The 16996-nt window shown below is 35.1% G+C and overlaps 3 protein-coding genes across 5 annotated transcripts; 1 reads left to right on the top strand and 2 right to left on the bottom strand.

Moving 5' to 3' along the window:
* Positions 1-71: 71 nt before the first annotated feature.
* On the bottom strand, positions 72-3293 carry LOC103572781 (ninjurin-1). Of its 2 annotated transcripts, none has more exons than XM_014443302.2 (4): positions 3215-3293; positions 1740-1850; positions 1608-1673; positions 72-555 (listed from the first exon to the last, which is right to left on the bottom strand). In XM_014443302.2, the coding sequence occupies exons 1-4, from the start codon at positions 3272-3274 to the stop codon at positions 373-375; spliced, it is 420 nt and encodes a 139-aa protein (XP_014298788.1). In that variant the 5' UTR covers positions 3275-3293; the 3' UTR covers positions 72-372. The 2 variants fall into 2 exon arrangements, with proteins under 2 accessions (XP_014298788.1, XP_008549775.1); XM_008551553.2 differs by lacking the exon at positions 3215-3293 and adding an exon at positions 2059-2252.
* Positions 3294-3349: 56 nt separating this feature from the next.
* On the bottom strand, positions 3350-9395 carry LOC103572784 (inner nuclear membrane protein Man1). Its single transcript, XM_008551557.3, has 10 exons — positions 8804-9395; positions 7839-8554; positions 7673-7769; positions 7384-7586; positions 6514-6722; positions 6249-6377; positions 6033-6162; positions 5328-5814; positions 5066-5250; positions 3350-4898 (listed from the first exon to the last, which is right to left on the bottom strand). The coding sequence occupies exons 1-10, from the start codon at positions 8968-8970 to the stop codon at positions 4747-4749; spliced, it is 2475 nt and encodes an 824-aa protein (XP_008549779.1). The 5' UTR covers positions 8971-9395; the 3' UTR covers positions 3350-4746.
* Positions 9396-9788: 393 nt separating this feature from the next.
* Positions 9789-16860, top strand: LOC103572785 (uncharacterized). Of its 2 annotated transcripts, none has more exons than XM_008551560.3 (4): positions 9789-10102; positions 10212-10279; positions 10360-10818; positions 10890-16860. In XM_008551560.3, exons 3-4 carry the CDS (start codon positions 10394-10396, stop codon positions 15844-15846), a joined length of 5382 nt encoding a protein of 1793 aa, XP_008549782.1. In that variant the 5' UTR covers positions 9789-10102; positions 10212-10279; positions 10360-10393; the 3' UTR covers positions 15847-16860. The 2 variants fall into 2 exon arrangements, with proteins under 2 accessions (XP_008549782.1, XP_008549781.1); XM_008551559.3 differs by having other exon boundaries at positions 10186-10279.
* Positions 16861-16996: the final 136 nt, after the last annotated feature.

The following is a 16996-nucleotide window of genomic DNA, read 5'->3' as shown; positions in this document are numbered from 1 at the left end:
TTATTGACAAATATTAGTATTAACATTAATTATTATTATTATTATTTTTTTTACATGTGAATCTACTGATTGACATTTTGCGTAAGAATTAAAATAAAAGACTCAATTATTGACACCACTCAATTTAATTACTTGCTCAACTTCTTGCAAAATTTTTAAAAGATATATATATTTTAAATAGAAAACTGGGAATTTTATATACATTACATATTTTAATAATTGGTCCATTAAAAGTATCTGATATATTTTTCGCACTGTCAATAATTGGGACTTTTACTTTATAGTACAAGTTGGTTTTATTTAAAAAGTTAGCTGGTAAATGTATAAAATAAAGTACTAAAGTGTAAAAATAATGAAATATATATATGTTATTTAAGGATTGTCGCTCGCGGGGTCGCCGTGCATTTCAAACACTGAAATAATAATATTTACAGTGACTGTTAACATCATCATTGACAAAACAACATTGTTCCATATATTTGCAGTTTTGTGGTCTTTTTCTTTGTTTATATTGTATGATGAACCTAACAGTAGACATATTAGTCCTTGAGCAATCTTTTTTTTTTATTTAATTTAAGTTTTGTCCATTGATTGTAATGATAAGGCGAGAAAAAAAAATAAAATAATAAATAAATAAATAAAATAAAATAAATAAATAATGATTTAGATAAATCAATCGAAAAATTAAAAAAAAAACATTAAGATAAAAATACAATAAAAATTTGAGTGATTGAAAAGAAGTGATTGATATATCTAAGATGAAAAATAAATAAAAAATTAAAAAGTATATAGATGATTATGAAATGTCAATATTAGCTATTTAGTATCGTAATCAACGTCATTAAGAATACTGTGTCTACGATAAGCGACAAGCTCAGACAATGGTTTGTTACTGAACTCCATACCGAACCCAGAAATAACAACATTTGTAAGACTGATGACAAAGACTGAAATTAGTATGATGTCATTAATGAAATTAGCGGCCCATTGATCCCTGCGTCGATTAATATCCAATCCGCCGACTATGATGAACAGTATGCCCACGGCGGCCTGAGTAATTTTTTAAAATTTTTCTTTTCCGTAAGCATTTATGATTCTTCTTTGACGAGCAATTGGTCCAATTGCTTAGCGCGTGCAACTTGACCAGCATTCAAATTATAATCTAATATTATATCTAATTATAGTCTAAGCTAGTTAATCAACTCAGTATTGTCGATCGGTGACTCAATAGCAATGAGCGAGGATAGACCCATTGGATCGAAGGTAGCTATCAGTATGTTATCCAAGAACACAATGAAGCTCAAGGCGACTCTTATTCTTCCAATCCACTCGACGGTGTATCCTTGTCTCGAGTCTTGCATATTCCGGTCGGTCATAAGGTTCAATGACAGCGATAATAATCCCGACAGGATCTGCGCGATACATTCATTTGTATTTTGGTCTTTTCTTTACATTTGCCACAACTGGACCAATTGCTCGTGCGAGTGCGCGTGCCCAATTTTAAATTCACGTGCCAAGTGATTTATGAGTGATATATATATATATTTACATAATTAGATGCAATCACCGGTTACTTATTAACAATTAAATTCATTTAATTACTTTACCTGGAGTCCGATTGATATGCAGATCAGTGTCAGCATCAACGTGTAAAACTCATGCTGCTTTCCCACCTTATATTCAATTACGTCGTATAAATATTCTAATAAATTAATTTATTTATTAAATAAATAAATTACCTGCAAAATATATTTTAATTGCGATGCATTGGCCGTCAGTAAAGCAATATCAAGCATTCCCTGAGCGATCGTTTTCTTCGTCGCATACCGATTTGGATCCAGTGACTTTACCTAGACAAAAAGTACATTAAATAAACCAAACAAAGAAATGGGAATGATTCAATTAATTATATTTGCACATTCAGTCATCGTATTCATCGTAACCGCTTTTATTCTATTGACCTTTGCAATCACCAAACAGAGATCGTTCAATGCTACACCTCTTTGTTATCTTTTACAAACTTTAAATCAACAACACAATCATTTAATTAAAACTCACTGGGACTAAAATTTCGGTTATCGGATCCGTTAAATTTCCATTCATTTCATCTTTTGATGTTTGAGGCAACTCAATAATATCAAAACTATCATTTTTATTTGGATTTTGTGTACTTGTGGTGCGATAAATAACAACGTGCTCATTACTATTATTATTATTTAATTCGTCTGATTTTGGCTGTTCCGGTTTATTTATTTTTTCTTCATCTTCAACCGGAGATTTATGCCCAAACTGCGGGGACTTAACAATCTCAGACATCGCACTTAATTTGTTTACAGTAAACTAAAACTATACTTAATCCTTAAGTACTTATATTATCGAGTAATTGCTATCGCAAATCAATAACTTATCGGATATTTTAAAAATAAACAACTAAAAGATTTCACCTGTTGATAGGATTGATCAACAACAAATAACTCATTACTACCAGAGAGAAACTTACACAGTAATCGCTCCTCCTCCATTCACACTGACAACTATTCAATTCAATTCAAGTTCCCTTTGTCTTACTTCCACCAGGCATGCAATCATTTAAATCATTCGATTGAACGAGCAAACTCCTTAGCCGTTCAATGCAGTAATTATTAAACTCAAATTATCCTTTTTAGATCAAGGAACTTCAACAACCAAGTCAATGCCATCATTATTTATTAACCCGTCTTAGTCTATTGGCAGAAGACTTTCTTCAAATATTATTTATACAAGCTATTCAAGTCTCTAGATTTCCTTCAAATTGAGGTAAATTGTAACAGGGTCACTCTATCATTCCATACCACGCCATTTCACTAAATTACAGGTAAGGATTGTTATATAAATACAATTATTTACAAGGGTCATTCACGTAGGCATCGATTTACATTTGACCGTGACATATACTCATACAGGAAATTATTAACTACTTACTAAATAATTAATTAATTAATTGAATCTGTAATTCCTATATGCCTTTAATATCACCATTAAATTTTTTTATTTCTGCCGTCTATTTTTTTTTTTTTTTTAATCACTTCATATTTATATCAACTATTTAAAATTAATTGACAATTGGAATTAATTAAATTTAAAATAGTAGTTCTATTGTAATGAATATTAACAATCGACATTAAAATACAATTATTTATGATAAAAATATATGAATGTGTATATATTAAATTACCTGATGAATATTACCATTTTCGGTAATACTCGGTCCTACGGCCGTAGCCGCAGTTGTCATATTTTTGAAGTAGCGAAGAATTTTGATTATCCAAAACACTTTGAAGCCGTAAAATATATTTGTATATCAAATTAATAAATAGCAAAGATCGTTTATTGATTTTACATAAATCACTTATTTTAGTAACAAAAAAAGAAATTAATAATAAATTAAAATATTGTTTAAATCATTAAAGTAATCAAATAGATTAATTGCAAGACTACTGCGTTACTGTCAACTGTGCAATTGTTTGTCCGTTTATGACCAGCTCGTCGTCAAATCGATCATCCCCAGTGACAATCAGTTAAACTTTTTATTGGCCAGCTGAACGTGCTGGTAAATTTATATCAAACAATCTACTTTCTTTAAATACATGCAATAAAAATACCACCGAGTGTATTTGCTAATATGTATCATAAATGTATGTCTTGCTTCATTGTTATGACACTATTGTCGCGAATTACCATAGCAACCGGGAAAAATATCACTCATACGCAGACTACTTACAAAGTAATTACTGGAAATTAAACCTTATCAATTATTTAATTAGTAAATTATTGACTCTCCGTACACAGATTATTTATAATTAACTTTTATTTACTCAAATATTTTTAATTAATTGTCTTATTTTGTTATAAATTTAATAAATGTGCGTATTTAACGCTAAATATAAAATTAAAAAATGCAATGTACCTAAGGCGTGTACGTGATATTAAATCACATCCAATCGGCTTTTTTTTATTTTTAGTTTTATTTATTATAAAATAAGCCTGATTATTTTAATCACAGGTACAATTTTAATTTTTTTTTTTTTTTTTTTATTATTCTTATTCTTATTTTTTATGTAAAAATTATAATTACGCACGAGCAAGACCAATATCAACAATTTATTTATATTTAATATTAATTAGTTGATTTGTGAATAAAAATAAAATTTAAAATTAATTAATTAATTAATCTGTAGCGTGAATAAAAATTTTTAGTACGAGCGCATAGCTCATTAAAATATTTTTATTTATTTATTTATTTTATTAATTTATTAGTTAATTTATATTTAATAGTGATGAACAAATAAAAATTATGTGACAAACAGATGTAAGTCTGAAGGCAAACGATTAACTGTACATGTTGCCCAGAATAAGATTTTTTTTCTTTACAATTAAGAACTATACTTTTAATTATTTTAAATCCACTGCGGATCCATTCTGGGCTGGTCTATTAATCTATTAATTATCTTAGTCTCAGCTTAACTGTTATTTAAGTAATTAATTATACGCGATATTTGATATAAATTGGAATTATAAAATTTAAATTCAAAATATTAATTTATAAATTTAAGTCATTACTTGTTTCCATTAAAATCGTTAACTATACAGAATAATGATACGTTTGTTTTCTTTTCTTTTATTTTAATTAAATTATCGCGTAGGACGTTCGTTAGAATAAAAAAAAACTGAATAATCTTTCAGTAAAAGTTATTAAATAAAATGTTATTAATTGGCTTCCAGTGGACTTTGCCAGTAGTGCGCTTGCATAGAAAGTCGTTGATTATTACTTGGTTTTAATGGATTATTACAACGTACTGCATCGGGGAAACGTTCATGATACCGTTCTAGTCGTAAATATTTAACAGTTACAAGATGTCCTGAAAATAAATAAATATTTTTATTAATATTTTGATGTTGACATCATATGGGTGATAAATTGCCCACTTCCCAGGTACCGGATAATTTAAATTTAAAAAATAATTTTTTAGTGAGCGAAGAACTGAGCAGTTTATCAAATTATTTAATAATTGAAATAAAAATTTACCATCAAACCAACAGCCATGAAGAGCACGATAAGCTTTACCAGCATCTTCTTGTGAAAAACATTTCATGTATACGCATCCTTCACGGCTACCACGATCAACTCTAATATGAAGAATTTTAACACCTTCGCCACATTTTTCTAGAATCGCATCTTGAACTTTTATTTCCCAATCATCTTCAAATTCACTAATAAAAAAAGATTATTATTATAAATAATTATAGATTAGCAATAAATTGTTGAAAGTAGTAAATAAAGTACATACACATCCGGGTCAAACATGTGACGAATTTTTAAACAAGGAGTAGGCGAACACGTGAGACTGTTGACGGAACCTTCCATGGTCTCAAAGGCATTACCTTGCCAGACTTTGGTCTTCTTGCTGACGGGTGTCGTCGGAGGTGAACTGCTGACATTGGGAAGCCAGCGCCATACGTGGAACTCTTCGCCTGATACCTGCTGGACCTCACGGCGAATTCGAGACTCGTTCTCATCCAAGAATTTAACCGCTTTCTCCCACAGACCCGCCATCTTCTTGCGGTCCTTCGGCGGGATCAGATTATCGCGAACGTGATTTATCGCCAGGTAACTTTCTTGCGTCCCGCCGGGACTCGTGGTCATCGCGTTCTGGTGATGCAACTCCACCATGCTGATTATTTCGCTCACCAACTGGAATACTTCTCGTTCAGTTGACTTTTTGTATTTAATGTACCACTGTACGAATAAATGACCGCCGAATATCATCGTCACTCCTAAATAATACATTTTTAATATAAAAAAAATTTTATAGATTCATTAATTTAACACACAGGAATAAAAGGCAGTGATAGGAGAGGTAAAATTGCTTTACTAGGAAATACATAATATTTATAAATAAATAAATGTATTGCGGATATTGAAGTTCATCGTGCAGGATTCACAGACAAATAATCGTGCAATAAATTAAGTAAATAATCAGTCAATATTTTACCGGCAATCATAATCAATAGAGTTGATATTATGCTCATTATTTTTTGTTTTATCATACACATCATTGGTAACTCGGGATTTAGCATCACCATCGCGACTTTATTATCCAATCTTGACTGAAATACATTTTCCTATAACGAAAATTCATATTTTAATTTCTAATAAAATACAATAATTAACAATTAAAAATTTTTGATATCCAAATCAATAAAATTACCATTGAATCAAAAACAGATTCTTGAAGATCTTTTCCTTGTTCAACTTCAATCAAAGAAATTCCCCATTTAGGATTTTCAAAAATAAGAAGCTGAGCATTGTGTAGATCACTCGTGATTTCTAATTCTTTCTGTAAAATTAAAATAGTTATTTATTTTTATTTAGATAAGATAAGTAACTTTTTTTTGCAATCTCAACTGTATAGCTTCCGTTTTGTAGTCAAGATAAGTAACATTGTTAATTAATAAAATAATTTAAAGACCTACCACTTTTTGACTCTTGAGCATGCTGATGATATCAGAGTCTGTGAGATAAGGAAGTTGATGGGAATCTTCGCAGGCAGCCGCTACAGCTTTCCTCGTCAGTATCGGCCTTAGCTTTTTCAGCAATTGCATCACAGTCTCAACGTTTTCTTCAAGTATACAATTAACGCCTGGCTTGTCGTGATCACTTTTACAGAGCGGTACTTCAATGTCTACAAAATAATCCACGATATTATAAAATCGGCCAGACCAATCATTAACTAACTAATTAACTAGTAGATAAACAAATTGAATAAAAAAAAAAAAAAATAAATAAATAAATAAAGAATTTTTAAACTCAAAGGGAAAAGGAAAGAAAATATTGAACTAATAATAATAGACATACAATATTTATTAATCATAAAGAAATTACATAAATTAATCTAGCAATCACATTTATTAAAAGAAATTAATTTAAAAACAAAACAATAACAATAATAATTATGATTGCGTCGATTTTATGCCCTTATTTTAATATTAATGCACACGGTGTAAAGAATTTAATGAAAAAGAAAAAAAAGTATTTAAAAAAACCACTAAAATAATTATAATTCACACAAAAAATATCTGAGTAGTTTTAATAATAATAATAATTGATCGGAGTAATCTGTAAATGATAACAACTCGCCAAAAGTCATTATCAATTGATCAGAAAAATAATTTATAATCAACAATAATCAGAGTTTATGTTCTTAAATATTTAATCTGTACCCACACCTTTGTATTATTAATAGTAATAATAATAATAATAATAATAATAATAATGTACTTATTTATTTCCATAAATACTTAAAAAGTTTTAAATATTATTTGTGAATTAATCTTGATACCTACCCATCGGAAGTGACGGTACGGTCTCGGATTTACCACCAAGACCCAAGTAAACAATAGCCAGCCCGCCGAAGAACAGAGCCAGTACTATTACGAGTATCATGGAGACCATGTTTTGATTGTTTCTGTTGTCTTCCTTAGTAACTGGCGCTTTGTAGCTCCTGGTTACCACTTCCCGAGGTCTGTCATTCGACGAAGACACGTATCTATTTCATAGAAATAATAATTATCTTTTAGTAATGCGAAATAAATAAATTAACTAAATAAGTAAGTGAATAAAGTAAAGTAGAACCTAGAACTTGGAGAACTGTACGATGATTTTGGAGATGGAAAGTGTCCGTTGGTATCCCCGTCCTTGTTCTCTAGACGTGGTGACCTTACTCCAGTACCTGTAAAATAAATAAATAAATAAATAATATAATAAATAAAATGAATGATTATGCGAATTTAGTACTTACTTTTGTAAGTTCTTGATGGCAGCACACTAGTTTTCGTCTGAGAACTGAGTCTGCGAGTAAATTCAGACAAGAAGGGACTTTCATAGTTGGCAAGCAACTCATTAACATTTGTGTCTTCGCGTTTATAATTATCTTCTTTGACTGGAGCTATTGGAGATATATTGGGTTTAAATAGAGGCACTGAGTATTTTTCTTCTCGTGTGAGAGAAACTCTGGGTATTGGCTCGTACGATTTTGTCGACTCGTAAGACTTTGCTGGTCTTTCAACGAAAGATTTAGTCGGTCTCTCGACGTCAGCTGAGCTTCGATCTTTTCGCGAGTACGATTTTTCATTTTGTAATTTAGCTGATGACTTTTCTGGTTCCTCGGGAATATCTGAGTCCGATCCAGTCTCCAAGCCGTCGTTGACCGTCGATAGCTTGTAGGACTTTGATACTTTCTTGGTAATGTTTTTAATTACACGTGAGGATGTTGAAGAGGTTGTATTGCTCGTTGGCTCGTCGTAGTCCGGTACAACGATTTCCTTAGACTCAGAAGTCCGTGAACCAGCACGTCGTTTTGACGGACTTCGTGATGGTATAGTCGTGGTGACCGGTGGCGCGGGTGCCGGTGGCGGCATCGGATTTGCCATCGTCTGTCGACGATTACTCGCTGCTGTTTTTTTCTTTCTCGTCGTGCTGGACGCGGTGTCGTCATCAGTATCATCGCTGCTGTATCTATTTATAATAAATAAAATATTATTATTAAATTCAATTTAATTTAATGACTTATTTATCACCAAGATTCCTCGGAATAATAAATGATAAATGAATAAATGAAAATAGCAAAATAAATTATGTCCTATTTATTTACTGACATGTCGCGCCAACGTGAGTATTTTTTTTTAGCAGACTAGCGGCGATAGTGAAATTAAAAAAAAAAAAGTCACATTAATGAGTAAATATATGTAGATAAATTAATTTTACCTGGCGAGGAGTGAATGACGTGATCCCGCGGCGCCTCGTGATTCGATGAGATTCTTGAGCTTCTTAACGAGGATCTTCCTGGTAGTCTGGGTCACCGGGCCGACAGGATAACCATATTCTGCGAGCTTGCTGCGAAGTTCGGAGTCGGTGAGCGATTCCACCGACATTACTGCGTATTGGGAGCCAACAAAAATATTTTAATTCTGCCCTAACCGCTTATTATTTGGCGATACGAACAGTGCACACGTTCTGGTAATTAGATGCGATCTGACTTGTAGTACTTATGTGCTGGGTTTCGATAACTATCTTACGAACATGAAAACGTACAAATATATATTTATTTAATTACACACAATTTTTATTTAGACACACAACAAAACCTCACGACAACCTAAATCAGAGCTGAGCTGATGCTTGGACGTTTTTCTCTTTCTCCTTTCACGCTCTCTCTCCCCGAAGCTACGAGTAGTCCAGTACACATACAAGTTTGTCAACGTACGTGTGCGTTTGTGCACACGGAATTGAATGTGTGTGGGTTAGGTGGGCTTGTGTCTAGTGGTGGGTTGCGGCTTCACATGCAACGAATCGTCGGCATGTTGGATGTTGTAGAAAATGCCGAATTACATGAAACGACATCTTTGGTATATTTTGCGCGGCATTTACCGTTAATAAGCGCGCGCTCACTTGCGCGCGCAACTCGGCCATCTTGACGACGCGCAGGCGCCAAAAATTGTCATCAAACAACTGGAGACAAAAATTACACTGCAATTAGTGGAAGACCAGATATTTGCAATATCTGGTTCTGCATGACGATTAAAAACGATCCGTTAGTTGAAAAATTTTTAATTATATTAAAGTATATGGCCTAAATCGTCCAAAATTCCGAATCTGGCTCCATAATCTTAGTAAAAAAATATTAAATTATGAAGTTATTTCCATAGTTAAGGGTCTAGTGTCTAGGTTTCGAAAATAGATTTTTTTCTTTCTATAACTCTTTTTGTTTTACATTTTTAAGTCCTCGACTTTGGAGAAATCAGAAAAACATTTCATCGGTGAATTCAAAAATTCTCCCCGCTGTCTTTAATCGTTTCCTTCTTTATCACCATCTGGTAAACATTCGATTGAAATAATAAAAAAAGTAATTTATTAACCTCAAAAATTTGACATTAGAGGGTTGGATGACATTTATTTAGTCATTCGTAAATTTTTTTATTTCTGCAAACCAAATAGTTTCTCCGCCTATTTATAATTTTATTTTTTCATACTTGTGATAAAAGTTCCTCCAAAAATCATAATATCGTAAGTAAATCAATAATTTTATTGCAAACATTAATTTTAAACAATTACTTAACAAAATCAATTAACCAGCTGAACCTTTACAGTGACAAGTATTCCTTTGTTTATTTAGCAGTCAATAAATTATATGATAAAATATGGGTATTCCCAGTAAAGCCGTAAAATCATCAACATCAAACGGTAAAATAAATAAACAAATTAATAATTTCTCTTCTCACGTAAATATAAATAATAACCAATGTCTTTTACCTCTGATATAGCACAAACCATCAGCAAAAAACTCACAACGGTGTAATGGCCGAAGAAACTTCTGACAATGACTCAAAACCTGTCATAAATCTCATGAATGATGAATTATTTGAGTTAAAATGCCTGATTAAAGCATCTGGAATTAATCAGAGCGCTTATTGTGAGATAGGTCGTCGTCAATTGCTGGCCTTTTCAACCCATCATACAGACATCGGTTTGTTTTATCAGTCGGATGTCAATAAGCAGCCAGTAGTTAAAAGGATACCATGGTACCGAGCACCAAATCGTGGGATAGCAGCTCTCTGCTTCGATCCAACGGGATCGTGGCTCCTCACTGCAACAGTAGACGGTTCTCTGTATATTATTCCAGTGGTGGCTTTGCTGAACGATCGCCAGACGATAGATCACAAGTGGTCTGTCAACGATGCCACTCAACTCTCTATAGCTGATCATCAGTCTTCCTACTCCAAGTAAGTACAGCTCTTATTGCTTCTCTTCCTCGAATGTCAATTATAATAATTATAATTTAATTATCTTATAGACCTAGTGCGCTGACTTGGTGGCAGGGAGTGACGCAATGCAGCCACATAGGCATTGTGGGTACCGAGGAAGGAGAGATAATTTTTATAAACCTAGAAAACGGGCAATGGATTGACTCAGCCCGCGTAAATGGCAGCATTGCAAGTCTTTACATCTGTCAAGATAACAATTTGGAAATAGTTTCGCTGCTGGTTACCTCCAAGACGCATCAGCAGTGGCGGATGATTCTTGAGCAGCGGACGAATTGTATCTTCCCACTTAACACACGGACTGGTTCCTCATTCCACTCGAGGTATGAAGAGGAGTCCAAGACACCGCCACGGTCCAGGCTCCAAGGACTGAAGCAGCTGTCCGTAGAGAAGCTGGCGATAATAAGACAGAAGTTGGCGGAGTCGAGGAATAAAAATGCTACCAACTTGCGCCGTGACAGTGAGAGCAGCAGTGGGACTGATGAACTGGAAGCATCGCCGAAGCTGTTGCCTCGCAATAGAGACACTCTGATTCTTGAACCTCTGCTGGAAGATATTTATCTGTCTCCGCAGTACACGAGACAAGGCCAGCATCTGTACACGGCTTACTGTGCCGGTTCTAATCACATCACAATTCACGGTACTGATATATCAGTGGTACCTTATCACATGTACAAAATGCCAGATCTCTGCACGGATATTTTACTGACCCAGCGGCTGTTTTTCGTTACTGGACCCCATCGTCGATCGCTCTGGATTGTGTCCTGCTCATTGTCGGAAACGAAGATTGGAGAAGAAGGCGACTACAATCAGGAAGCTACAGTAGCGCGATTTAAATTTGAAGATTCAAAGGAATTAATAACGTGTATTTATCGGTCAACGGATTTCAAAGATACGGATAGCGGTAGTAGTGCTGGTAGTAGTAGTGATTCCAAAGAAGACAAATCTTGTTTGCCAAGTAAAATAGATGATCTCAATATAGAAGTACCACTAGTAGATACTTGTATGATAGTAACTAATTACGGTGTATATAAAGTTATTCTTAGGAAGCCGTTGCTCAACGTCTTCATTGATCTGGCATTAAAGAAACGTAAATCTGATATTGAGAAAGCCGCGCGTTTAGGCATTGTCTTTGGTCTTAATGTATCCCAATTGTTTGAAGCTGCCGGTGACATCCACTTGACCAATAGTAGATTTAGTGAAGCGGCTGCGCTCTATAAATTATCACGTTGTCGTCTATTGAAGGGAGTTTTGAAGACCGCAGCTACGGGACACACGCAGAAATTACTGGGCTGCTTGACTCATTGCCTTACACCACCAGCAGTCTCCGAACTGACAACGACTACCAGAATCCATTTATCCAACCTCGCGGTTTTTGCATTCAGCGAATTGATTCTTCGGGCCACACATCAAGAGTCCAAGAGCCTGTACAAAGAATTCCTCACCTTTTTATCAAAAAACACTTTCTATGATGAGCGATGGGTTGTGGACGTAGTGGGACAGACAAGTCTTTGGAAGGTTCTACATCACTTGGCGACTCAACGAGGCCTGTATGCTCAAGTCTGCGAGGTTCTCATGAAGACAGTGCAACCTTACAACCCGGTGAGCATGTCCAATACACCTCTCAACACTAAATACGGACTGCTGATTTGCATAAGTGAGCCAAGTCTTCTTCAAGCGATGTTGGCCACTCCCTCATTAGCTAAGAGCCACATGATGTTCGTGCTTTCGAATCTTGCTGAGTTCCAGGCATTCGTTCTCCAGCGTTTGGTAACTCTCTACGATCCAACTAATCCTGCTTTCCGACCTCTGCTGATTCGGTACCGAGCTCGACGTCGCACGACTTCGCACGGCTCTCAGTCTAGCCAGTGTGACTCTTTGGATTCTTCAGATATGCTCGAAGAGGCTGGCTCTCTTGTAGAAGAAATCCTGGAGACTTTTATCTTGACTCTGTTGACTCTGATCAACAAACGCACGACGACATTGAAGCACAACCCGGCACTAGTGGCTCGGACAACGTTACCAGGAATTGAAAAACGTTTCACAGATTTGACGCAGCACATTGACTTCAAACGGAGGCTGCTGGCAGCTGGTTATGGCCACGTGGCTTTGATAAGAAATGGCAGCGTCTACACTTGGGGCAGTTCTGCGCAAGGTTGTCTGGGCACTGGGCCAACAATTTCAAGGTACGGGCCACCGCAAGCGGTCACTGTTTTTAAAAACTTAGAAATGGAGGTCTTGAGTGTCTCTTGCGGTCGTTGTCACACTCTGGCAGTTACTAACAACGGCGTCTATGCTTGGGGAGGTAGTCAGTTTGGGCAATTGGGTCTTGGGCGTTTGCTGCAAACTCCCAGTCCTGAAATGATTGTATCACTGGCTGAAGAAATAATTGTTGATGCTGTTACTGGTCAGTATCATTCGGTAGCTCTTACAATGGACGGACGTGTCTTCACCTGGGGCTGGGGTGTCCACGGGCAACTGGGACACGGAAATACTCTGCAAAAAAATATTCCTACAGTGGTGTCATCACTTCTTGGTATAATTATTCGTGGAATTGCCGCTGGACATGCACATACACTGGCCCTGTCTGCTGAGGGACAAGTTTACGCATTTGGTTGCAATATTTTTGGACAATTGGGCACCGGTAATAATATTAAATCATCACTACCAGTTGTCATAAATCTTTTACCTGAACCAATGACTGACATTGCTTCCGGTTACTTCCACAACCTCGCTGTCAGTGCGACAAACAGACTTTACACCTGGGGATCCAGTCCTCAGGTCCTGCGACTTCAGACTCAAGCACAAAAGAAGACCAAGATGATGGAGTTCCAAGCGGCTGCTGAAAAGTATGCTGAGAGTCTCGAGGACTTTGAAGCAATCGATGACCAGTTGAATGACAAGCTATCATCTATTGAGAAACTAGCCATCAAGACTGTCAACGAACGTAAATTGAATTGTCCCAACGTTCCTAAGACGATAAGTCTACGTGACATTAATTTAGGACTTTTAGAAGAAGCGCAGACGCATTTAAAACCCATCCCAGTGGACACCAGTCTCGTGAATGGGCGTATTATACAAATATCTACTGGTTGTCATCACTCGTCTCTGCTAACTAAAGACGGAACTGTCTACACATGGGGCAGAAATCTTGATGGACAAATTGGCAATGGGACGCGCAAAGACGTTCTAATCCCTACACCTCTACTCTACAATCCAGTATCAGTTCTTGCCCACGTCCCACCGCGCAATTCATCTGAAAATAATTCCCAAGAAAACAACAAACGAGTCATAAAAGCTGTGCGCGTGTGCTGCGGATGTGAATTCACAATCGCTATCCAACCTGGCGGTACCGTCTTAGCATGGGGATCATATAACTCAGCCCAATTAGGTCGTCCACCGAACAAAGACTCCAACAGCGGGAACGCAGAGAAACTAGTGCTGATAAAATCATCAAAAAGACTCGTGCGACTGCCTCATGGCGCGCACGTGGTCCAAGACACGCCTAGTCAAGTGCCAAATATTCCCACTCCGATCATCACTTATCAGAGCTACGACGTCACCCCATTGGCGGGTCGAGTGCGGCCTCTGAGCCTCGTTGAAAAATCGTACGGAGAACTTACACTCCACTACGTTCTCGAGCAGTTCAATGGACTCTACGACGCAGCCAAAATCATGGATAAATGCGACGAGCTGGGTAATTATCAAGCGAGATCAAAGCTAGCTTTGCTAGAGCAAAATTACTCTATAGCTCTGGCTTATCAGCTGAAAACTGTCAATCCCGAGTACTATGCGCGCAATCAAACTCAGGCCAATGAATTGAACCAGCTAAGGCCATTTGCAGTTAATGAATCTCCCGAGACTATAAAGAAAGTTAAGGAGAATACTGAGTTGTTTGATAAGCAAGTGGAGAAGAATTTGGTCGAGACTATAGAAGAGTCCGAAGAAAAAAAGAAAATGAAGATGTCAATCAGCAGATCCCTGGATAGCATCAGCATAGTTGAGGAACTTCATACTTTTGATTGTCAGGGAGGCTCTGAAGAACTTTGCGAAGATACCAAGAGCGAAGATATTTCTCTAGATCTTACTGAAGACGCGCTTGATGACAATGAAACTCTATCTCATCGCGATGATAAAAATATAAATCTTAATCTTCCTAATAATAATCATATAGAATCAGCAGATTTACTTAATCAACAATCAGCTAATCAAGATAAAGATATAAAAATACGTAACTCTGTTTTAGACGCTTCAAATGTTATAAAATTTTACATAAACGAGATAGATGAGAGCGCACAAAAAATAATGCGTCAGGTTCTGCTGACAATTTTCGATTTTTGGATTAAAAACCAGTTGCCAATGGAGAGTCTTGAGAAGATTCTACTCGAGCATATCAATAAACTCTATTACTCTCTTGGTCTTTTGGTCTTCTGTCAGAATCAACTGAGCGATGACGACACCAATAAAAATGATTCCTCCCAGATAATAAACTACGTGTCAACAAATTTCTGTCTCCAAGTCTGCCAGATGCTGCTCCATCATATTGACACCGGTAAGCCTGCTCTGGAATACGTGGAACTGCTGTCCCTACTCACCGCCAAGAATTATGGACCTGTGGGGTACGCGGGCAAGGAGAGCAAGTCTCCTGAGCAAATGATGGAGGGAATAATAAGCGCAATATCAACCAAATCTACCGATCCGCGACCTTTCATTCACATAAAAGATCCCGAAAAGGTATCGAGATTCTTGGAGTCTGAGGAGGACACCATTGTTTTTACATGCGGCCATCATTTTCCCATGTCGATTTATCAGTCTGAAGTTATACCGAGTATGGAAGCCGAGCTGCTGATGACTCAACCACTCTCGTTACCTTGTACTGCACAATCATTGGGCAATATGCTGAGCCGGGTTTGTAAAATGGAAATCATGTGTCCCAGATGCGTGCCTCGGGCCATACAAAATGCTGTTAAGAATCTCATGGATAGGTAGAAACTTTTTATTATTAACTTAAATAATAATTATTAATTATTGTGGTTAATTAAATTCAAGGAGGTTTATTTTTAAATTTATGTAATATTAACATATTTACATAAAATAATTAATTTATTTTTATTTGTAAGCTTCCTTGGCTTAATTAATTAAAATAATTTATTAAATTATATATATAAATATATATATTAGAATTGATAATTAGTTATCAATTGATTATTGATAATTGATAATTAATAATTGTCTTTCACTTCCGTACACTTCGATGACTGAGTAATGAATTTATAGATAGATGTCTAATCTAAATAATTAAACTTAATAATTAATATATTTAAATAATAATAATAATTATTATTATTAAATTTTTTTCTTCCGTGTGAATATAATATTTAAAAGGGGACGGAAACGCACATGTTGAGTCACAAGTTCGAAGTCTTTATGGTGATTAGAAAAGACTATTATTTTAGATAAAAAAAATATTTGAAAAAACGTTTTTTAAAGATTTAAAAGTACCGCGGTTTTTGTGATGGCGTTCAAACGCTCGTAGTTGCTAAACGGTTGACGTGAGAAAAAAGTTCAAGAGAAACATTTTGCAGGGAATCAAATTTCCTACAAAAAAGGTCCTTAGTAAAATTACTGTAAAAGTAGTATTTTAGAAGATATATAATATAATAGGTGTTTAAAGATTTATGTGTGAAGAAAAAAATAGATAGATATTTATGTTTATGTAGACTGCTCTTTAAACGCCGCTAACTTTTGAACCGGTACTTGGACGATGATTTTTGTGCGAACCTTTTTTGTTGGAAATTAAATTTGCTACAAAAAACTATCCGAGATTTTTTTTACAAAGTCAATAGTTTAGTTGTTACAAGCCTTTGAAAGTTACCTCTCAATTTGACAAACTTTTAAAGATTTTTTTCATGTATATTATTATTATAAATAAAGGTGATTATTATTTTAAAAAATTAGAAAAAAATTAAAGACTTTAAATTGTTGCAATGTGCAATTATATTGTTTATAAATCGTATTATTGAAAAATTATATCTATAAATATTTTAATAATTATATTGAAAAAAAAAAAAAAAGAAAAAAAATATATATATGAATTATTTAGTTAACTCAAAATGTAAATTTATAAATTTTATTTAGC

This window comes from Microplitis demolitor, chromosome 6 (assembly GCF_026212275.2).
Source record: "Microplitis demolitor isolate Queensland-Clemson2020A chromosome 6, iyMicDemo2.1a, whole genome shotgun sequence".
Lineage (NCBI taxonomy): Eukaryota > Metazoa > Arthropoda > Insecta > Hymenoptera > Braconidae > Microplitis > Microplitis demolitor.
Note: the sequence above shows the minus strand (reverse complement) of the source record. Positions and strands in the feature narration are given on the sequence as shown.

Coding starts and splice junctions, on each gene's coding strand:
- LOC103572781 (XM_014443302.2), bottom strand. CDS start 3,274: ATGACAACTGCGGCTACGGCCGTAGGACCGAGTATTACCGAAAATGGT. Junction 1,674..1,739: donor AATTAAAATATATTTTGCAG/GTAATTTATTTA, acceptor ATTGAATATAAG/GTGGGAAAGCAGCATGAGTT. Junction 556..1,607: donor GCATATCAATCGGACTCCAG/GTAAAGTAATTA, acceptor TAAAAAAAAAAG/ATTGCTCAAGGACTAATATG.
- LOC103572784 (XM_008551557.3), bottom strand. CDS start 8,970: ATGTCGGTGGAATCGCTCACCGACTCCGAACTTCGCAGCAAGCTCGCA. Junction 7,587..7,672: donor TACAGTTCTCCAAGTTCTAG/GTTCTACTTTAC, acceptor TCTATGAAATAG/ATACGTGTCTTCGTCGAATG. Junction 6,163..6,248: donor AATCTGTTTTTGATTCAATG/GTAATTTTATTG, acceptor TTTTCGTTATAG/GAAAATGTATTTCAGTCAAG.
- LOC103572785 (XM_008551560.3), top strand. CDS start 10,394: ATGGCCGAAGAAACTTCTGACAATGACTCAAAACCTGTCATAAATCTC. Junction 10,819..10,889: donor CATCAGTCTTCCTACTCCAA/GTAAGTACAGCT, acceptor ATTATCTTATAG/ACCTAGTGCGCTGACTTGGT.